The following is a 23792-nucleotide window of genomic DNA, read 5'->3' as shown; positions in this document are numbered from 1 at the left end:
GACATTATGACTGTATTATTTTGTTATTTTTGCTTTGTAACTTCATCTAAGGGCATTCACTAAAGCTTGACAATCAACAAAACAAGGCAACTCATAATTTGAACCACATATAGGATTCCTAAAATTTTAACACTGATAATTAGAGTGGTGTTACAGCATTGTCTCTAGGCACTTGAGATAACGGGTATCATGCAGACACTTCAGAAAGACCAGGTGTGCAGCAGACGCCCAGTCGTGAATGGTATAGTATATATACCTTCACTATCAGAGTCATTTTCGTGCAGTCAATAACAGTCGACTACAGCTCCATAACATCTCACCATGTTCCGTCTTCTAGCAGTCACTCTTCTGGTAGCAGCCGCCAGCGCTACCTCATTCGACAAGTGTGAGTAGAACATGTGCTATCTTCATCTTACAAACGAAAGAAATACGGAAAAAAGTATATCAATTACTGATTAAAATTCGTTGCATAAGTGCGGCTTAAATAAACTTGCCACTGTACTTTTTTCTGTGGCAGCTACGAGTGACAAAAAACACTCTCTTATATGTCATTACAAAGATAAAATATTCTGTTCATCTGAATAAGTGATTCAGCTCTTTTACGTATTGAATTTCGTAGCCATTACTTTAGTCTTTGGATCAGTACAATACCTTCCCTCCCGATTGTTTCGTTTCGTTAGGAATCCTATAACAAGGTGCATTGCCACTGGGGACACACCTAAGAATACAGGTTGTTTAATATACCAGTCTAGACCAAATTATAAATTTGTTCTCTATTTCAACACCCAGACGAATAAGGGATGGGTATTCAAACACATTCTTCTCAATTATAGCCCCCGTTAATTACAAAATCACGTGACAGATTAGGCACTATAGTCACACATGATACCGGATAGGTCTCACTCATAATACGTTTTCAGTCGTATTGACCACGACGATTAATATTCCTTACATGAATAAGGGTAAAAAAGTAGCTATAATGCAATATAACTCAGATTATTTCAAGAAATGTAAGGTGGCTGGCATTATTTTAAAATCTCTTCAGCTCTAGAACGTACGTAATTACTCATCTATGCATGTTTGGAGATTAAATTTGTTACGGTGCGCATGTTGCCTGGTTTTTCTTTGTCTGGAGAAAACTCGAAAATTTAGAAGATGATATTTGTCAGTACGACCTGTTAAACAGAAATTATCTGGGAGGACAAGATGAGTCAAATTGATCGAAAGGCATATTTATCGATAATTGCATGGCTAATATTCTAATTAAATTACAACTTAATGCCATTCATTACAGGCACATCAGGACCGTCTCCTTTGGAAGTGCGAGTCAGCGGCTGTGACACTCAGCCCTGTGAATTCAAGCGCGGAAAGAACATTGTCGCTGAGGTAGACTTCGCCATTGGTAAGTATAATTCATAATATTATTATGATTAGTGTTAGATGATTAGTGTTATTGGTACTCATTACGCAACTTCGATGATAAGTTCAATTTGCTGCTTCTCATGACACTCTTAATGCAAACTATTAGATATGGACATCGTGGCTATTTTTCTCGTATGGTGCTGACACATCATAGCCTATACCAAGGTTAAGTGCATTTGCCTGTGCGAATGTTGAAACATTACTGGGATTAATACAGTATTGTTGAAGATATCTTGTAACTAAATATTTCAAGATTTTTCTGGAGGAAATGGGGAGAATGTCGATTGAATCGTCGTAGCCATTATAAAATGCTTTGTCTAACGGTTTGATTTTGGTGCTCTAACACTCGCATAGATCCTATAGCGATTCCGACTGCAAGAACAGTGGTAAAAGTATAAAAATCAAAGAGTTTGTTGGTTGTTTAGTGAAATGTAATAGATAAATTTATTATCATCGGTCATCCTTTTGCGCAATAAGTAACATTACACATGACAATCCAAATTATATACAACACAATCAATGTATTCTATGTTCAACTGTGTAATATTGAGCAACAGAATTCATTGAGATAAGAATAGTTATGGTAATGAAATCACGCTGTTTAAGAAAGTTGAAAGAATATACCACTGAGCAGAAAAAGTATTAAAATTAATCCAGAATAGGCAAGTAAATCGTCAATGCATGGGTAAATTTACTTCATTGGTACATTCCGATTGGACGAAAGCAGTAATAGCAGTTTTCAGTAAGAACTGTAATAGAAAATATTGCAACATCATTCGAGATAAATACATTTTTTCAGGTAAGATGTTTACATGTATATTAAAGAAGATGGTGAGAATAATGGTGGAGAATAATGTGGTGGTGGAGGTGATTGTGATTATTGGTTTAAGAACAAGTGCGACTGGGAACTTAAAACTAATCAGAAATGGAAATATATGGAATATATGAAGTTATCGGCCAAAGAAGGAGAATGGCCTCGAAAAGCGTGAGAAATGTTTGCTCCCTAGGCTTCACAAACCTGATACTGTCGGGGTCGGAAGAGAAGAAGAGATGACCAAGTGAATCGGATAGGCAAGATGAAATTGAGGAGCCTGGTAGAGAATAAGAGAATTACTGGTCATGTAGCTACTATCAGGACCAGAGACTCAGAAAATGACCATTTTTATAGATCTAGAGCAGGGTTTTCCAATTAGTAAGAACTCAAGGGCCACATTGGAAACCTGAAGCATGACTGCGGGCCTCACTTTAATAATAGGCCAATTTTCATAAAATTCCGCAAATACGACACAGGTACCAGTATACAAAGTAATATGGAATCGAAAGGAAGGTTTAATAACTTTAATTGCTTAAAACACTATTTTACATTTCCATAAAAGAGTGAAATTAAGAATAATCACTAGTATACCCAGGACGATTGTATTAGGAAGAAGAGCACCCAGCAATATCAGTTCATTTGAATTAATATTTGACAAATTAAAAAAGTAAAATGAAAGACAAACTAAAATTAATAATGTAGTTCGAACAAAAAGGACAATTTAGTGGTAGTAGTGTGGAGGGCACAATGCTATACATTTGTAAGCGCCTAAAATCCCAACAATGTACTTCCAGGAGTACTTCCCTGAAAATGTTCACTGTGTACCAGCCAATACTGCCAATGAGAGAAGAAATGAAACCGCTTCTTACACCAATGGCTCTTAAAGTATTTCTTGGTATTCATTGCACTGTACGTTGAATAAAAAGGCCACAGTGAGGTTGGCATGTAGTTCGAGAATTGGTATGGATCCCAAGGCCATTTTTATAATTGAGGGCTCATTTTCCGGCGAAGCTTGGATTTTCATTTTACTAAATCAAAGAATCTATTCAGCACAAGTGAATACTAAAAACAGGAGATAATATTGGTCTATACAGGATATTAATTAATTTCGTGTAGCTATTTCTAGCCGAGTGCAGCCCTTGTAAGGCAGACCCTCCGATGAGGGTGGGCGGCATCTGCCTTTTGTAGGTAACTGCGTGTTATTGTGGTGGAGGATAGTGTTGTGTGTGGTGTGTGAGTTGCAGGGATGTTGGGGACAGCACAAACACCCAGCCCCCGGACCATTGGAATTAACCAATTAAGGTTAAAATCCCCGACCCGACCGGGAATCGAACCCGGGACCCTCTGAACCGAAGGCCAGTACGCTGACCATTCGGCCAACGAGTCGGACATACAGGATATTAAAATGAATACACTTTTGAACGAGCTATCAAATATTTTTTCGTAAATTTTTCTTCACATTTCTTAAAATACATTTATAAAGTCCTCGCGGGCCGCAATTTGGAAATCCCTGATCTAGAGAATACATGTTATAGAACTCCATGGGAAAATATCTTCGACACTTTGAGAATTCATGGGATCAGAAGTAGTTTATCACAGCTAGTCAAAGAAACTGACACTCAGTGAGAGTTGATAGCAGAATTTACTTTTTTGCTAGTGGTTTCAACGTCACACCAACACATGAAAGACTTTCGGTGGCGCAAGATTGGGGCATGGCTAGGATTGGAAAGGTAGCGGCCGTGTCTTTGACGTACAGCTCCAGCCAGCATTTGCCTAGTGTAAAAATGGGAAAACACGGAAAACCATCTTCAGAGGTGCTGACGGTGAATTTAAATGAATAACAAACTAAATTTATATAAAAAGTGACATTAATTTAATGAGTTGTGCAATGTGCATTTCCTTGGTGAAATAAAAGGAACAATGCATAACTGAAATGGTGTAATATAAGGAGGAATATGGAGACTAAAAAAAGGTATAAAAATCTAGCTTGCTGACGTGACTGAGAAGATTAATTGAAATAATGACACTCGCCAAAATATATGCAGATTTTGTGCGAATAAGAATACTAACTTGAACGGCAACATTTTAACTCTATCACATATTCTGGTAGCTTAGTTTTCTAAACTCGATTTCGTCTGTCTTATTGCTATTTTTTGGGAATAAACTGGTTGGGAATTCCGTCACAGTGATTCAGATTTAGGAGATCACATTATTAAATTATTACTATGTTCTTTTTTTGAACATTTTACAGTTTGGGAAACCACGGGATACCATCTTTAGAGCTACTGATAATGGGGTTCGAACCTACTATAACTGAATGCAAGCCTGCAGCTCCGTGACCATAACCGTACGGCCAACTCGCTTGGCCATATTATTATTATTATTAATCAGTACACAAAAATAAAAAGTACTATTCACTGGGGACGCCAGCGTCGTAGCATTCGAAATTCTTTAATTCCCTCCACGGCATTTAATTTATCCAGGAATTTTGATCAATACGAGAGAATACCAATAAGTGTGAGGACCTACGAAAAAACCTCATAGCTTGCAGAACGAATAATATTTGACGTCCAATATATTTCTTTATCTGTTTTTCAGATCATGCTGTGAGCAAGTTGACTCCTCAAGTAAAGGCCACCGCTGCAGGTATCACCATCGACTACCCACTGCCCCAGCAGGACGGCTGCAAGAGCATCACCAACTCTGAGTGCCCTCTAGGTGCTGGTGAAGAAGTAACCTACCGCCTGGAGATGCCCATTCTACAAGTTTATCCCTTGGTAAGACTAGAGCACTTAACAATCCACGGATCCGTTAAGAACTCGTAATATTTCAGCTTAAGTCCACCAATGTGTTTTCGTAATATGTAGAAAATAGTTGCTACTTAGTGAAGGACGTTCATGGAATGATGGCGGTATTTGTTGTTTTAAAAAGTGCAACTCGGCAACCAACCTGTCTTAAGACTAATCAGAAGTTAAATGGAAGAATGAAGGTATCGGGAATAGAAAGGCAAAGGACAGGGAATGAAATGAAAAGGCACCTTAGGCTACGTCATTTTAATACCGCCATGTTGGAAACAGTTGACCAAGAGAGGTCAAATAGGAAATATGAAAGTGAGGAGGCTGGTAAAAAAGTGAAAAAATTGCCGACTCAGCTAGGGAATCAGTGGTGAATAACCCACGCTCCTTTTTTTGAGAAATACTGGGGATTTCCCTTTCTGTCGCCTCTTACGATAGGTTGGGGATACCGTGGGTGTATTTTACCTCCCTCGCCCACGGAGGGTTATCCGACCGCTGAATATCCTCTAAATGATATTACGTCAATTATCATTGCAACTGGAGAAGAATTTTAAGATGTTGCCTTACACGAACTCCATGTTCACTTCTATTCCTATTTTCTCTCTCAGTAACTCCTTTTTTTTTTTGAGCGATATGTCGATTTGTAGCAAATGACTAGCGATAGGACAACATTTTCCCTTTAGGTAGTAGTTAACGCAAATGCTTATCTAATGACTAAGGGGCTGCCTGGCCGAGGCGGTAAAGGCGTGCTCCGTTCACCCGGAAGGACGTAGGTTCGAATCCCCGTCAGGAAATCGTAAAATTTAAGAAACGACATTTCCACTTCCATAGGTGCATGTGGCCCTGAGGTTCACTCAGCATACGCCAAAAATGAGTACCAGGTTAATTCCTGGGGGCAAAAGCGACCGGGAGTAAAGCTAACCACTCTACCACATCACGTGCCGAGGTTAACAATCGTGGAAGCCTTTACCTTCCACTCCTCCAAGGGGCTTCATGGCCTGTACGGAGGTGACTTTGCTTTTTTTATCTAATGACTAAACCGGCTGTGAAATGAAAGTACCTTAGAGAGAGTAAAATAAAAACTGACGTATTAAAGTATGAATAACGTAAAAACTTCTCGATCAAACAAAATTTATTAAAATTATTAAGATGTATGTATGTGTATGTTGGGTATTCACCCCGAAGGCTGGTTTGATCCTCTGCAGCTCCGCCAACAGTTGTAATAAATAGCCTAGGCGTCACTGAAGAGGCGTACTAGGGAAATGAGGAGTGAGGTAGTTTCCCGTTGCTTTCCTCACCGAGCCAGCAGTTGCTATTACACATCAGTCTGCCAAGCCCACTGAAATGTATGCACCAACCGACCCTATGAGCGATATTTTCACATCATTCATAACAGGGACTGGCTGCATAAGGAATGGTATTACTAGCATCACTCATACCTCAGTCACTTTCATATTGTCAAAGCCAAGGATGAGACTGAGACAGATCAATGAAAGTAACAAATTTGATATAGCCCATACCAGAAGACATAGTGCACTGTAAACAATACATTTCGCCAGCAAAGGCATACCATTAAGATATAAAATCTAAATAAAACACTAATTGAAGAATAACATGTTTCGTCCTATCAAGTAGGTATTTTCTGATTCCTCAGAACACATATATTTAATTTTTTAATATTGCAAGTGGTGTTCGGAAAACTGAAAAGTTTTCATATTCTTACATTAGCAAGTCAACAATGATAAGTATAGCTTTTATCGAAACATATTACTGAACAATATAATTCAAAGTGATCTCCGTGCAGGCCATGAAAGCCTTTGGAGACCGCTATCCGTTAAGCTCGGCGCTAAGTAGAATAGAGTGGTTGATTATCTTCATGCTCGAATATTTTCACCTCAAGAATTCAATTTTTGTACACATTTGTTATAGAGGCTAATTAACCCCAAGGCAATGCACCCAGCCAGGAGTGGAAATTTTCAAGACTTGTAAACTGTGCACGTCTTTACTGCCGCGGCTATACGGCGAAAATGATTACCAAGTATTTATTTGCACTTATATCTTATTTATCTTAGCCTCTTTCCAACTTGATGTGGCTTTGGCCCTGTCTTACGGCTTTTCCACAACCCTATATACTTCTCCGCCAGTATTTTGCAAAATGAAATTTTATTAATGTTTATCATCAATGATAGAAATGTTATTTCACTGATAAACTATTCTTGATGATTGTTACGTTGAGCTATATCTTAGAATAATTTCCTCCGCCAGTAAATCTCACATAATTGAGGGACTCAGTACGGGAGAAGAAGCGAGTTTTATTTGATTTGTTATTTTTTTGATAATCTTATATTGAGGTACAATATTTTCTAGTTCAGTACATGCACCACATTATGTACTAATCTACAAAATACAAGATAGTGAAATATTTATCGCATCTTTTATTATTTTATCACTGCAAACTATATTATTTACTATGAATATACATAAACGAAACAATAAACAAAATATTATAAGCTAAGGAACACAAACTACTGAGCTATACAATTTCTTCAGCTCATTGACATGATTCTGCATTGTCTGATAATCTTAAACCGTTATAAAAAGAATGATACTCTGCCGGTATATACTGAATGTTCTGATGGATAGTAGATACTGCAGTTTTCTGCGCAGGAATATTCCTTCCCTCTGGACAAAGTAACGGTAGTTCAACCATCCATCAGACAATAAATAATAATTCCGCTACAGTTTGTGTATCTATGAACTATCTAGTGACTGATAGCTCCCTCTGGCACAATCATTCTCATTGAGGAAAATGTAATAGTCTCCGTATATTAATGTAAATGGTACAGTTTACAGATAATATTCCAAAGATTTGTACCGAAAGAGAGAGATGGTGGCAGAGGTCTAAAAAGCTACATTTTTCAATATGTGTGAGATAGCTTCATCTGGCACTGAACCCCTCAATTTAAACAAAATGTTTCTAGAGCATTGACTTGTTGTTGGCAACACACGTTATTCACCGATTCCATATATCACACAAATGTTGCATGATCACCAGTGTTGTATAGTAATAATACAATTTTTATCTTTTCTAGATCAAAGTAGATATCCAGCTGACACTGGTCGACCAAGACAAGAAACCTGTGGAATGCTTCAGAATTACAGGCCAGGTTGTAAACTGAACTGCTGTAAGAGACTTGAGTGTACCTAACACTTAATAATAAACTGATGTATTTAAACTATATTTACGAGTTTCATTACCTCAATTTGGCATATTTTAACGACCACCACATCACTCTTTGTCTATATCTATGTCAGGAAAAGGTAGTAAACGATTTCATATCCTCAGAAGATTCGCATGCCCCACGTGGGCCCGCATACCTATATCCTTCTTCTCCCCAACAAAAATCAGTGCTTTCATCATATAATGGACATCGCGCCTGAAAAGATGCACTAGAAAAATATAATATTATATCATTAATTATGAAAAATCAAAGTATATATTCCAATAAATGATTCTAGGACAACACGTTAACAAATAATACCCCCTAGCCCCCCCCCCCCCTAAAGCACATGAAGATTTAGCTGTAACAAAGCATCTGTGTTTCATTTTTCTCAACATTTTTCCCTTTTCTTGTACTGAAAATAATTACGTTATAACATTTTAACCTCAACTTGTCCCTGAAAATTACCGAACAGTTAATATGATTGAAATAATAGTGATACAGTACTCAATAGGAATCATCATGATCCTTATAATGCAGCCTCTACTCAGTGTCACTCTGCATTACAGTACATTCAAACAACCGTTACAGATGTAAAGTCACACAACTAACGATCATGCATTAAAAATATCGATTCAAGGGTTGTAAAACGGGCACTAGATTAATAATACGTGACTTAGGTAACGTATGCCAACACAGAATGAGATGATAATGGGCAAAAATCTCCAAAATAAAAGTTCACATAATGCTCGCGTATGAACAACACGATATCCCACCGAAGAATGGCGACTCCACAATGGCCAAGATCAGCCTTGAACTCGCTTGTAAAAGACAACGGACCAGTGACGGTTTACTCCCAGCACAGACATCTCATTAACTCCGATTACATCTCAAGGTGTACATGCTTTACTGAATACATTAATGCAAATTTAAAATTGAGTAATAAATATTATTCCTCCCGAAGGTATCACCACCTTGACGAAGGCAAAATATATTTTGCCGGGTGTCTATTGGAGGCTTGCGTGGTCAAATGATCCTTAGAGCTATGCCGGCGGGAGCATCTGCTCCTGGTAGGGCCACCCAAGCCGGACAGGTCTAAGGTGATGATCCAGACTAAGAGTGATACCCTGGTCCTCCAGGTTGGGGGTTGAGCGTAGGGTTAACTCCCCTACCTCGTAAAAAAAACCAACTGTTACGGATACCTTAAGAATGAATAATGCAGGGCTGGAAAACTTGGTGACGAACCGGCGACAAAAACGGCTAAAGAGAAGGAAAAATGATATTATATTAGCAACGTGGAATGTTAAGACATTGAAGAGACCTGGCAAGTTAAAAGTATTAAGGAATGAAATGGATAAGTATGGAGTGAAAATAGCAGCTCTACAGGAACTAAGATGGAAAGGGCAAGGGATGATGATGTCTGGACAACATATTTTGATGTACAGTGGAGAAAAAGCAGGCAGTAATGGCACAGGATTCCTCATACATAAGTCAGTAAAGCAAAGCGTGATCAACTTTACTCCATTCAATGATAGGATGTGCTCTGTGAGAATTAGGGCAAAATTCTTCAACGTAACTGTGTTTTGTGTGTACGCCCCTACTGAGGAGGCAGAAGATGAGAAGAAAGATGCATTTTATACCAAATTGGAGGAAGAAATTAATAAAGTTCAAAGGCATGATGTAAAAATTATCCTTGGAGATTTAAATGCAAAAATTGGAAGAGAAGAAGTGTACAAACACTTAGTAGGGAAAGAAAGCCTGCATGAAGTAAGTAATGATAACGGATTGAGATTGATTGATTTTGTGAGTGGAAAGCAGATGATAATTAAAAGTACTTGGCATCCTAGGAAAAACATTCACAAGGAGACCTGGATTTCACCAGATGGTGTGACAAGAAATCAAATAGACCATGTTATTATAGACAGGCGACATGCATCAGATATTATGGATGTTAGAAGCTGCAGAGGTGCTGATGCAGATACAGACCACTATCTTGTTAGAGTCAAGTACAGACAAAAAATAGATTTGGCAAGAACGGAAAAAGTAACAAGAAAGGCAAAGCACAATATTGAAGGACTAAAAAATGAGGAATTGCAAGAGAAATACAAAAAGAAAATAGCTGAATCTTTGGCAATAAAAAGGGAATTATGGGAGAAAGGAGAAGTGGAAGATAAATGGGAGATACTGAAAACAACTATCAGTGAAGTTGCAGATAGTACCTTGGGAAAGAAGAAATTGGTAAAGAGAGCAGAATGGTTTGATGAGGAATGTTCAACATTAATCCAAGAGAGGAATGATGCTAGGAACAGAATGCTTCAAAGGAGAACAAGACAAACAGTAGAAGAGTATAGAGAGAAACGAAGAAGAGCAGATAAGATATGTAGATATAAGAAAAGAGCTTTTGAAAGAAAGAGAATCGAAGAACTGGATGAAATGAAGGATAGAAACGAGGTACGAAAGTTCTATGAAAGAACAAAAGACATTAAGAGAGGGTTTCAACCAAGAGCTGTTTTCTTCAAGGATAAAGATGGAAACCTTCTGGGTGATAAAAGCAAAGTGCTTGGAAGATGGCAGGAGTATTTTTACGAGTTACTCAATGGAAATAATGAAGATGATAGAGAGGAGGAAAATATAAATGTTGATGGGGAAGAAAGAGAATTGGAAGAGGAATCAGTAAAAGAGCCAGACTTAGAAGAGGTCAAAGCTGCAATTAATGCATTAAAGAATAATAGAGCCCCAGGTGAAGATGGAATGGAGTCAGAGCTGTTGAGATATGGGGGAGAGGGAATAGAAATGGCTGTTTATGAATTGATTAAGGAGGTTTGGACAAAGGAGGAAATACCCAAGGATTGGACATTGGGTATAATTTACCCATTACATAAAAAGGGAGATAAGGCAGTATGTGGAAATTATCGAGGGATCACCTTGCTGGATGGAACGTACAAGGTTTTTGGTAAGGTACTAGCCTTAAGATTGGAATTATGGATGGAAAGAATATTAGGGGATTACCAAGCAGGTTTTAGAAAACATCGCTCTACTCTGGATCAGATATTTATATTACGACAAGTGCTAGAGAAATTTTATGAATATGACAAACAGCTACATCAGCTGTATGTTGATTTTAAACAGGCATATGACAGTCTAGATAGGGGTAAAATTTACAAGATTATGAAAGAATTTGGAATCCCAAGGAAATTGATTAGATTAACAGAAATGACTTTGAAAACAACGGTATGCAAGGTGAGAGTGGAGCAAGATCTGTCAGAGGAGTTTTTAGTGGAGAGAGGACTAAGACAGGGAGATGTACTTTCCACACTTCTTTTTAACCTAGCATTGGAAAAAGTAATCCGTGAATTGCCCATCAACCCAGGGGGAACCATTTTGAACAGATTAGTACAAGTGATAGCATATGCTGATGATGTAGCAATAATTGCAAGAAATGAAAGAGCTCTTGAAGAGAGCTACTCAGTATTAGAAGGGAAAGCACGGGACCTAGGACTAGAAGTGAATATAAACAAAACAAAATATATGAAGATGGGAGATACAGAGGGAGTAAGAGGAAGGACCCCAGTAAGATTAAATGGGAAGGAATATCAAAGAGTCACATCTTTCAAATATCTAGGCTCTATAATAACAGAGGACAATAAAACCTCCGTGGAAATACAGGAGAGGATAACAAGTGGAAACCGATGCTTTTACGCCTTGCAAAATATGTTTAAATCCAGGAATGTCAGCAGGAATACAAAAATTAAAATATACACAACAGTACTAAGACCAATAGTTATGTATGGCTCAGAATGCTGGGTGATGACCTCCAGAGAAGAACAGTGGCTGTTACGGTGGGAAAGGAAGATATTGAGAAAGATATTCGGTGCAGTAAGAGAGCAGGATGGGTGGAGAATGAGGACAAATGTAGAGCTGCAAGGACTGTTTGGCCAGCCAGATATTGTTGCTAAAATTAAGCAGGGAAGAATTAGGTGGGCCGGTCATGTTCAGAGAATGGCAGAAACCTGCACCGTAAAAAAGGTGTTTATAGGGAAACTTGATGGAAGGAGGAGAAGAGGAAGACCCAGGAAAAGGTGGATTGATGATGTTGAGGATGACTTTAGAAAGTTAGGAGTTAAACGTTGGAGAAGAAAAGCTGAGGACCGAGATGAATGGAGGCAGGTGATAAAGGAGGCCAAGGACCTACAAGGACTGTAGCGCCGACCAGTAAGTAAGTAAGTAATAAATATTATTAGAATAAAATATTATTACAAATACCAGAAAAAGAAATCATATCATTAATAACTGAAAGGCATGTGTGGTTCTTGAAGGAATATCATCATATTCCATCAAATCACTTTAATTATGCGTATATCATTCCATTTTTGGTATTGTTTTTCGTAGAGACAGGATAAGAATGGTAGGAGGAGGAGGATTCATATGGAAGGTAGAAGAATTTCTTAGGTACGAAATATTTAAGTATGACAAATATGGAATTAAGATGTAAGGCTCACCTCTAAAGATAAGAGGCAACTTGATTTTTTGGGTGTACATATCAGGAATAATGACGCTGACACTGATGCGTAATTATTTCATAAGATAGTCCGGCTCCATGGCTAAATGGTTAGCGTTCTGGCCTTTGGTCACAGGGGTCCCGGGCTCGATTACCAGCAGGATCGAGACATTTAACCGTAAATGGTTAATTCTTCTGACACGGGGGCTGGGTGTCTGTGTCGTCTTCATCATCATTTCATTCTCATCACGACGCGCAGGTCGCCTACTGGTGTCAAATCAAAAGACCAGCATCTTTTGAGCCGAACTCGTCCTCGGACACTCCCGGCAATATACCATACACCATTTTATTTCATATGATAACCAGCTATGTGTGGAACTACACAGAATGGAACGTTATTGTCGCGTGTGATTTCAATTTTAACCAGATGTTATCTAGAAATGTAATGCGAATGGCAGAAATCACGGCAAACAAATGATGATTAAGTTAATCTGTGAATAACAGCTGAGTCAGAGAGAGAAGGAACCAACTAGTGGGAAAAAAAATATTGTGATGGTTCCCGCCATTTTGTTGTACCTTGGGGAGGAGTAACGTCGGCTCCGCCTTAGGAACCACCGACGTTTCTACTCAGATGTAACTGCCGGCCAGATAACCAATCAGGAACGAGCAAGCAGCGCAAGATACTCCGTCCTTGCCACCACTCTGTCATTTTACTGAGGCCCTGGGTGGTGCGAAAAAATACGGAAAGTGAACCCAGATCATTCAGAATCGAGAGGACTCATCAGTCCTCTCACTTTGGGAAGAAGCTCCATGGGACAGCTTCCTTATTTAAGGCTGGCCAGACGAGGTCAAACGAGTGTTCTCAGTCAGAGTTGAGGGTTAGTCGAGCAGTGCAGTGGAGTGAATGTTCTGTCTCTCGTTCTGTAAATAAATGGTAGAGATCTCTGCGCATGGTTATGATGGTATTTAGGGTTTGTAGTAAGGATAGGCGTATACGGAGAATGCACATAAGCGTCGGGTAAGACTACAATTAGAGTACGGTTCCAGTGTACGGGACCCTCACCAGGATTATTGATTCGAGAACTGGAAAAAATCCAAAGAAAAGCAGCTCGAATAGTTCTGGATGATTTCCGACAAAAGAGTAGCGTTACGAAAATGTTGAAAAATTAGGGATGGGAAGAGTTGGGACAAAAAAAAAAGACGAGCTGCTCGACAAAGTGGTGTGTTCCGAGCTGTCAGTGTAGAGATGGCGTGGAATGACGTTAGTGGATCAACAACTTTGAGTTGTGTTTTTAAAAGTAGGCAAGATCAGAATATGAAGATAAAGCTGGAATTCAAGAGGATAAATTGGGGCAAATATTCATTTCTACTAAGAAGAGATAGAGATTAAAATAATTTACCAAGAGAAATTTTCTATTAATTTCCAAATTCTTTGAAATTATTTGGGAAAAGACAGATAGAGATTCCGCCACCTGGGCAACTGCCCTAAATGCAGGTCAGAGGTGATTGATTGATTGATTGATTGATTGATTGATTGATTGATTGATTGATTGATTGATTGATTGATTGATTGATTGATTGATTGATTGATTGATTGATTGATTGATTGATTGATTGATTGATTGATTGATTGATTGATTGATTGATCTAAGTTTATGTGACCATAACAAAAGTTTAAGTTAAAATAAAGGATGCATGTATCTGTTTTTGTGGATGGAGGGTTATTCGGTCGATGTGATAGATGTATGAATGTGGAAAGCCTTGATGATGTGAAAAATAGTCATTAGAGGAGTCATTAGAGGACGATGAAAATGGCCACCAAGTGATGAGTGGTTTAACGTCAGTATGTTCGACAAAAATCATAGAAGCATTTATTAATCAAATTAGATTTATATCAATTTTATTACAGCAGATGTTTGAGGAAATAGCTTCAGTCGATGTGTGAGGACGGTTCAGTTGACAACCTGGCCGGTAATTTGGAAGCATTCAACGGCTTTCTTGTCCTGGTCGACCAGAGTAAATTGAATGTCCACCGTAACCTGAGGAGGAGAAAGAATACATTGTCAGTGTTATTGTAATGGCATTGATGTTGTTATGGGCATTAACTTCGAGGTTATTATCGCCATCATTGATGTTATGCTATAATCCTTCTCATCCATACTACTTTTAATTCAGAACTGAGTATGATATAGAGTACTCGTAGGTTCGTTGTGGGAGAATTTATCATCTACAATTTTGGATTAACCCCCTTGGGTGGGGGACGCAGACGAAGAATACACCCATGGTATCCCCTGCCTGTCGTAAGAGGCGACTAAAAGGGGCGACCAAGGGATGATTGGATTAGAACCATGAAACTACTTGTGTTTAGTACCACCACGCGGGGAAAACCATGGGTCTCTGTTACTTGCGCGTAGTACCACTATGTTCGTTACCAAATAGGTTTGTGTTTGGTAGCAATCAGGAGCACCGTGCGGTCAGGCTTTTACGGTACCTGTGATTAGTAGCACTATGTGAGCGACACCAGGGTTCTGGCTTGCCTATGATTAGTACCCACTATATAAGGAACACCACGGGATAGTGCGAGTCCTTGTGGTTAGTACACTTAGGTGATGAAAACCATAGGTTTGCGTTGCCTGTAAATGGCGCCGCTATGTGTGAAACACCATAGGTCTGTATTACATGTGCGAATTTCACTACCTGTGAGTAGTACCAAAATGTGTGGAATACCGCGAGTCTACGATACTTTTGATTAGTACCGCGCCATGTCAAATACCATGCTTCTACTGTCCAGGCGATAAACACCATTATGAGAGCCCGATGACCTATATTTTGGACTCCTTTATCTTGCAAGCATCCTCGATTCAATATTGAGCTATAGAAGGAGTTCCTTGGTCAGTATTACTATTGTTTTCCGTCAGTTTCTGAGACTGAGGCATTACGGGTCGGCTCCACTGATTGTTTTAACTTCATATCCATTCGTTCATTTTGCGTCCTCACGCTTTGAATTCTGGTCAGTGGAGGATTTTGGATTTTTACTTGTCATTGCATTTCGTCTCATTTCGTACCATCAGGGGCCGATGACCTCGATGTTAGGCCCATTAAAACAACAAGCATCAACAAGCAATTTTGGATTAGAACTCCCCACAGATACCATATGATATAATGTACTATTGGAAATAATGCACATATATTCTCTGTTGGGGGACGGATTCTTGTCAAATAATTGTACTGTCGGGTACGAGTTCAGGTTTAAAATAATTTCTTACCAGAGGATAAGCTTCAAGAATAGGCATCTCCAGGCGGTAGGTTACTTCTTCACCTGCAGCTAGTGGACACTCTGAGTTGGTGAGACTCTTGCAGCCGTCCTGTTGAGGCAGCGGGTAGTCGATGGTGATACCAGCACTTGTAGCCTTCACCTGGGGAGTCAACTTGGTCACGGCATGGTCTGAAACGAAGGAAAGCAGAACATTATTATATCAGCTATCCTCCCTCCTTTTCATCCTCAGGGCTATCCTTGCACTTTGATAGATGCTCTGAATTTTGAACAAATGGCAGACAGAATAAGGAGCTACACCATGTGAAGTAATGCCATGAAAATCCATGATGAACTTTCCGCAACTTCGGCAGCAGGAAAAATACGTGTCTGTAGCCAGCCATCTTCGGCTGCAGGCTGAGTGAACTTCTCGGTCAAGCACCATTTCCGTAATGGTGTCTACGCTTCTATACTTCTGGACAGATAATCATACCAGCATCCTTTGTTTTTGAAGAGTGAAAATGAAAAAGGATGAAAATTCCACAATGGTGAATTGTCCTTTTGGGCTCGGAAATGGCTGAAAGGACATTCCGACGCAACACGGTGAAGGCTGAAGTTCATATTGTGTCTCCAGACTTCGCTGTTATGGCGTACCTGGTCCCAAAATTAAGTAGTACTGTAAGAGAATGGTATTGTTTTTATGTGTACCTATCTTACCTTAACGGTATTCAGGGTCGCCGCCGTGGTGTCAGAATTTTGTCACACGGGAGCTTCTTTACGTACTGACACGAGACTGGCGCATTTGTGCTTTTTCGAACAACACAGGTCGAAGCCAGGACAGTATAAGACAACATACTCTTGGAAGGCCAGCGCCTTACAGTCCAAGCCACTCTACCACGTTTACGACAACAAAGTTAACTCCATTTCATTGATATAGCTCCATGAAAAGTTAACTTCATGTAGTTACCATGGTACTTACCTATGGCGATGTCTACTTCTGCGACGATGTTCTTTCCTCGCTTGAATTCACATGGCTGAGTGTCACAGCCGCTGACCCTTACTTCAAGAGGAGATGGTCCCGACACACCTGAAATAATCCGGTTGTTATGATACAGTTTACTAAGAGTATACACAGGTAATCCAGAGAAACAATTTAGAAATAAACCGTCGACAATTTGTGTCCTCATGAAATTTTCTACATAATATTATCCAAGGAACTGTAACATAATGTACTTTAATGAATGCCTTAATTTCAAAACCTTTATGCAGTATTTGAAAAAGAAAAAATCATTAAATTGTGTGCAAGGAAATAAGTTGAGGGAAACAGATGACTATTTACGAATATTTCCCTTATTGTCCATGCGAATGGTCCCTAATATACCAATAGAACTATGAGAGCAATTGAAGCTATTGTTGCACTAAAGGCTCCGGGGAGACTGATTCTTCAGCAGAAATCACCGAATAATTTAAGGATGGCCCCACTGGTTACCATCTTTCAACCACATAGAATCACAAATTAGATTTAATTTTCTATTGTTCACTGGCCGCAGTGCATTATAATCTGCTGTTACAAACAAGAAATGAGTTCAGCCGATGAAGAAATTATTAACCCTCCAGTAGACAGACGGAGTGCCAATGATTATCCGACCGGGCGAGTTGGCCGTGCGCGTAGAGGCGCGCGGCTGTGAGCTTGCATCCGGGAGATAGTAGGTTCGAATCCCACTATCGGCAGCCCTGAAGATGGTTTTCCGTGGTTTCCCATTTTCACACTAGGCAAATGCTGGGGCTGTACCTTAATTAAGGCCACGGCCGCTTCCTTCCAACTCCTAGGCCTTTCCTATCCCATCGTCGCCATAAGACCTATCTGTGTCGGTGCGACGTAAAGCCCCTAGCAAAAAAAAAAAAAAAATGATTATCCGGTATTTTCAGTGCATTGCTAAGAACTGTCGCCACGTGATACCTTGATAGCACGTTTCCTTGCTCACTTTCTGTCAGTCTCGCGTTTAGTTTTTCAATAATGTGCTTTGCTAATAACTCTGAAAAATATACTTGTTTAACACAGTGCTCTGAGGACGTACTGACGTCTCAACATTTTCGAAAAGTGCTAATTAGCTTTCCCACAGTGAAACAGTCGTTTCTTTTTTTATTACTATAGTGTGTTGTTAGGAGTCATTGCAGTGATAGAATCTGACTATAACAATCAATTCAGACATCGTAACGTGAGAACATGGATCTTTATCAGAAAACAATGAAGACGTCCTTGGTACAGAAGATCAAATTAAATTCAGTGTTGTATTCTCATTAATTCTGTGTGGACAGTAAGGAGTTTCAGAAAGCATAATGAGATACATATGTTTCATTTAGACCAAGAAATGATGAAATACATTATCTTGCATAGTGCGTGCACGTAACTATAATTATCCGTGTGTACTGATGTTAGGACTCGGCTTAAGTGTTAAGTCCACAGATGTAAGAATTGGAACTTCCCATGTTCTGTTTACGGAGAGTTCATTGTCGAAGGGTACGTCGTTAGTCACCAGAATACCCTCTCTATCTTTGCCCCATAATAATTCTTACTAACTTATGAACAGCAGGTATTTAGTCCATACATAAGCAGAAGTGATCAGAATACTTCTTATGACAAATCATTAATTTGTCTAAATTAAGATCTACCCTAAGGCTTGTAATTACTTTTCATTGTCTAATGGCTTAAGTGTCACTAAGGAACCCCACATTAAAATTATTTGTTTAAACTTTATTATAATTATTCCAGCTTCCTTCATAAGCACCATAAGAAATGAATAAATACAACTGTTACATTTTGCTTAATAAAAGAGAAGAATGGAGGAGAAAATATTAATAAATGAAATATATTGTTAAATAGTTCCAGAGAATAGGTGATATTATTCGGGTAAAAGTACTGGTTTTACTATTTAACCTTTTGAATGATCTATTAACTTTTTCTCACAAACAAAAACTCTCTTACGTGTAAAATACACAATAAATGTTGTGAGCGTAAAGAAATTCCCTGCATACTCAAAATGAAATTATATCAAACGAATTTCAGGAGAGGAATTGTGTTTGATAAGATGATATTATACTTACATTTATCGAATGAGGTAGCGCTGGCTGCTGCTACCAGAAGAGTGACTGCTAGAAGACGGAACATGGTGAGATGTTATGGAGCTGTAGTCGACTGCGATGTAATTCCCGAAGATGGCTCGATCAGTCCAGGTTTATATACCATATCTCGGCTAGGTTTTTGGTGCACACCTGGTCTTTCTGAAGTGTCTGATGACCTACGTTATCTCAAGTGCTTGGTGTCAAAGTAGTAATATCACTTTATCGTGTTTGATCTTAATTAATGCGAAATATTCTTGTACCTCCTCAGTTACAAGAATATGTATTCCCATTTCAAGCTTTTGTACAATTATACAAAAGTATGGGAGACTGTGTTGCTGAGCTACTGGTTAAATGGTAATGTCAAATATGTTTATAACGTAAAAGCTCACACGGCATTATATTTATACATATTAAGGCTCAGGTGTATGATACATGAGGAATAATAAGTGGGAAATGACGCAACCTGGATCCCCTGAATAAATTGGAATTGAATAAATTTACTATACACTAGCTTCATAGGAAGTTTGAACTTTTCATATTCTCATTGGGGTTTAAATTCTTGGTAGGGCCGAAATTCGGTGTTAGGGCCACATGGATTTATGACAAACCTGTAAACTGCCGAACCTAAACTTTTAGAAATATAACAATTGCATTTTACAGCCTTTCTAATTAAATTTGCTCTAAAACTTCAGTACCTGTGTGAGAGTTGGGGAAATTTATAACATAATTTGTGAAGCGAACCGCAAATACATTCCTGGTGAGACATCATGTTTAAAGTGTACTACCCGTATTTTAGATATGGGCTAGAACAAACCTGTTCCTATCATAGATCTGCTTTGGTTTTATCCTTGGCTTTGACAAGATAAAGTTAATGAGGTATGAGCACTGCATTTTGCAACCAGTCCCGGTTATAAATGGTATGGTAGAGTCACTCAAAAGTTTGGTTCGTGTTAACATTCACGTTGGGCATGGTAGATTAACTCTTAATAGAATGATCATTCCTGATGGATGAATGTAATGGGAAATTATTTCACTTCTTCCTTTACTAGTAAAACTCTTCAATGTATCTATGACAGCTGATTTAATGCACCATAGTGTGAAATAAAATATTGCACGCAGCAGCTACTACGTCACATCTGAATTCAATCTCACTCGTAACGTAGGAGATCACTTCCCATAGCAGCTGCCCAAATAACTATTTCTTACATGTTCTAAGTATATTATGTATTGAGAAACTGTCGGTCTCTTCTGAACATCGTTTTGGATGTTTCTCAGTTCATACAATCATAAGGTCAATATAATTGCCAGAATGATTGGTTAGTGAACTAGTGCATAAGGCATAAAGTAATTGGAAAATCTAAATTGACTACTAACATATTTTATAAATAAAAGTAGCACGTTCCAGGTTTTATGTCGTTTTTAAATGGAATCAAAACAGGTATTCGGTGATGGGTCATGTCAGGCGAATCGAGGAGGAGAGAAAACCCAGGAGAATAACGGACTTGGTCATTGAGGGAAAGAGAAGTAGAACTGTGACTGTGCTGGCCCTAAGAATTTAGAGCCATTTCTCTGTCTTTCATGTAACTTAACGTTGCCCCATTCATCTTTCTCCAAACGCATCATTTTACCTTCCATGGCTAAATGGTTAGCGTGCTGGCCTTTGGCCACAGGGGTCCCGGGTTCGATTCCCGGCAGGGTCGGGAATTTTAACCATAATTGGTTAATTCCGCTGGCCCGGGGGCTGGGTGTATGTGTCGTCTTCATCATCATTTCATCCTCATCACGACGCGCAGGTCACCTACGGGTGTCAAATCAAAAGACCTGCATCTGGCGAGCCGAACTTGTCCTTGGACACTCCCGGCACTAAAAGCCATACGCCATTTCATTTCATTTACCTTCAATGTTTTGTCTCTGTAACTGTATATTACATCCTTGCCACTTTTGTCTTTGGTCTTTTCATCCTCCTAGGGCGGTTTAGAGCGTTTCATTTTTTAAAAAATTGATATAACGCACAAAAATCATGCAGCTTTTGATGCTCGAGAACTGAAGTGAATGACGTGGTGCATGATTGTGCGTAGGGAGAGGGTAAAGCCCTCTGCTGGCACAAAACCTACACCTGTCGAATAGTTCCAAGGGGTCTGCTGAAGGAATTACGCCCCCATCGGATGGACGAATTACCATCAACAGCGTCATATGCCATCACTCCATGAGAGCACTGCGTACAGGTTTGGGATTTAATCCAGGCTTTTGACACGCAATCCAGTGATTACTAATTATATACCACCACATGTCCTACCGTACCAGCAAACATTCTTATGTTAAAAACTAGCAAGATACCCGTGCTTCGCTACGGTATTATACTGAAATTTATAAATGAATGCTTATTGTTTTATATATAATCCGCCGAAATTCGCGATCTGACTGGTTATCTGAGAGAATCCGCCAAGATTCGCGATCTGACTCGTTTTCTAATAGATTACGGCAAGTTTCCACCCATTTTTCAATCTTTCTTTCCAGCAATTGATTTCGTACTTCCCGGGCTAGGTCCAGGTATTTCACCCGGTCAGTTGAGTCCGTAAATCTTTGCCATATTTTCCTATAAGAATTTTTAATATGGATCAAATCCTTGAGGAGATCCGGCGTGGTGTCCTCTTGGTTGCCTTGGCGGTATTGAACCCGCGGCTGGACTGAATTCTTAGTCATTACTCGTCCAGGACCCGTTTCCAGCGCGGTCTGCACATCTGACGACGGTCCAGAACATTATTATTATTATTATTATTATTATTATTATTATTATTATTATTATTATTATTATGATTATTATTATTATTATTATTATTATTATTATTATTATTATTATTATTATTATTATTATTATTATTATTATTATTATTATTATTATTATTATTATAGATGTTCTGGACCCCACAGCAAGATGCAAGACCGCTACTTGGCGGGTGACCAGCACCATTGTCGCGCGTAGGCAAGTGTGCGGGATTTCTGGCGATACGAATGACATACTTCCGTGCATTATTGGCCTTATTATAGAGGTGAACAATTGGACGGTCAATCTCATTCCTATCGTTTATTTCAAATGTGTTTAAATTTTTATTTATATGCCAGGAGAATCTACTGTAATCTAAGAACGTTCTCCGAAGGAAAAGATGGCTGTTGAAAACGAACCCAGGAAGGATTAAAAAAGATCGGTTTATGATCAGAATAACTACATCGAAAATATACAGCCTGTTTCCAGTCATTCGACAGGGTCAGGAATGGAATGAATAAAGCCCCATCTAGCGGCGACAGTAGGAATTGTGCCGGCTGCCGAAGCACTAGTCTGGGGCAATGATCGATGAATGACAAATGAAATGAAGTATTGGACAGTGTTGCTGGAATGAATGATGACAGGGAAAACCGAAGTATCCGGAGAAAAACCTGTCCCGCCTCCGTTTTGTCCAGCACAAATGTCACATGGAGTGACCGGGATTTGAACCACGGAACCCAGCTATGAGAGGCCGGCGCGCTACCGCCTGAGCAACGGAGCCTCCTTATAAGTACATTATGAACAGCAAAATCAATTGATCTCACCTCCTTTTACACCCCACCGCCGTTAAGTTTATTTAACCCCCCCCCAAAAAAAATTAAAAGAAGGCGTGTTTCTTTATGTTTAAAGGAGATTCCAAACCCCAATATTCAGTCTATTACCTTCAGTTTTGAGATATAAGTATACCCATACTAATAATTCACTTTTTTCACTTCCTTTCACACACCCCCCCCCCCTTAAGTGAATAAATACTTGTTTCTTTAATAGTAAAGGATCTTCTAAATAGCAATTATCACGACTCTAACTTCTTCAGTTTTTGATTTATGTGTCCTCATGAAAGGAATTTTCAACTCCTTTCCACTCCCGCCCCCCAAGATGGTTTCCCCCACAAAACGCGTTTTTCTTTGTTTCTAAAGGAGATCAAAATACCAATTTTCACGTCCGTAACAACTTTAGTTTTTATTAACTGTATGTATTCTCATACAATTAAGTCAATTAATTTTTGAATTCTTTCACCCCCCCCCCCTTCATTGGATTTTCCGAGAATACGCGTTTCTTTATTTTTAAAGGAGATTCCATATACAAATTTTCTGTTCTGTAATAAATTCAGTTTCTGAGATATATGTATCCTCATTAAAGGCATTCAACCCACTATTCACCCTTTTACACCCCTCCTATTGGTATTTACAGAAAACGAAAAAATACGTGTTCCTTTATTTTTAAAGGAGATTCTAAATACCAATGTTTACATCTGTAAACTTTTAAAGTTTTAAGATATAGACACACTCATTTTAAAAATTCAACCCCTTTTTCACCCCCCATTATTTGTATTTTCCAAAAACGAAAAATACGTGTTTCCTTATTTTTAAAGTGCATCCCCAATACCAATTTTCAGGTCTGTAATGTCTTCAGGTAACTGAAATATAAGTAGCCTCATTAAAGGCATTCAACCCATTTTTCAACCCTTTTCACCCCTCCTATTGGAATTTTCCGAAAACAAAAAATACGCGATTCTTTATTTTTAATGAAGATTCTAAATACCAATTTTTAGATCTGTAAACTTTTAAAGTTTTGAGATATAGATACACTCATTTTAAAAATTCATCCCCTTTTCACCCTCCC

General features: G+C 38.8%; 2 protein-coding genes across 2 annotated transcripts; one reads left to right on the top strand and one right to left on the bottom strand.

Annotated features, from left to right (window-relative positions):
* Window positions 1–228: 228 nt before the first annotated feature.
* Window positions 229–8272, top strand: LOC136877610 (NPC intracellular cholesterol transporter 2-like). The gene is made up of 4 exons (XM_067151779.2): window positions 229–385; window positions 1295–1402; window positions 4835–5013; window positions 8124–8272. Exons 1-4 carry the CDS (start codon window positions 322–324, stop codon window positions 8208–8210), a joined length of 438 nt encoding a protein of 145 aa, XP_067007880.1. The 5' UTR covers window positions 229–321; the 3' UTR covers window positions 8211–8272.
* A 6326-nt stretch (window positions 8273–14598) lies between these two features.
* Window positions 14599–19215, bottom strand: LOC136877600 (NPC intracellular cholesterol transporter 2). The gene is made up of 4 exons (XM_067151767.2): window positions 19109–19215; window positions 16983–17090; window positions 16017–16195; window positions 14599–14789 (listed from the first exon to the last, which is right to left on the bottom strand). Exons 1-4 carry the CDS (start codon window positions 19170–19172, stop codon window positions 14703–14705), a joined length of 438 nt encoding a protein of 145 aa, XP_067007868.1. The 5' UTR covers window positions 19173–19215; the 3' UTR covers window positions 14599–14702.
* Window positions 19216–23792: the final 4577 nt, after the last annotated feature.

Source organism: Anabrus simplex, chromosome 1 (genome assembly GCF_040414725.1).
Source record: "Anabrus simplex isolate iqAnaSimp1 chromosome 1, ASM4041472v1, whole genome shotgun sequence".
NCBI classification, from domain to species: domain Eukaryota; kingdom Metazoa; phylum Arthropoda; class Insecta; order Orthoptera; family Tettigoniidae; genus Anabrus; species Anabrus simplex.
The sequence above is the reverse complement of the archived record's forward strand: the minus strand, read 5'-3'. Positions and strand labels throughout refer to the sequence as shown.

Bases quoted from the DNA above. Each gene is read 5' to 3' on its own strand.
- LOC136877610 (XM_067151779.2), top strand. From the start codon at position 322: ATGTTCCGTCTTCTAGCAGTCACTCTTCTGGTAGCAGCCGCCAGCGCT. The intron at 1,403-4,834 runs GTAAGTATAATT...TCTGTTTTTCAG, and splicing joins TGAGGTAGACTTCGCCATTG to ATCATGCTGTGAGCAAGTTG. The intron at 5,014-8,123 runs GTAAGACTAGAG...TATCTTTTCTAG, and splicing joins TTCTACAAGTTTATCCCTTG to ATCAAAGTAGATATCCAGCT.
- LOC136877600 (XM_067151767.2), bottom strand. From the start codon at position 19,172: ATGTTCCGTCTTCTAGCAGTCACTCTTCTGGTAGCAGCAGCCAGCGCT. The intron at 16,196-16,982 runs GTAAGTACCATG...CCTTCGTTTCAG, and splicing joins AGAAGTAGACATCGCCATAG to ACCATGCCGTGACCAAGTTG. The intron at 14,790-16,016 runs GTAAGAAATTAT...TCTCCTCCTCAG, and splicing joins TTCTTGAAGCTTATCCTCTG to GTTACGGTGGACATTCAATT.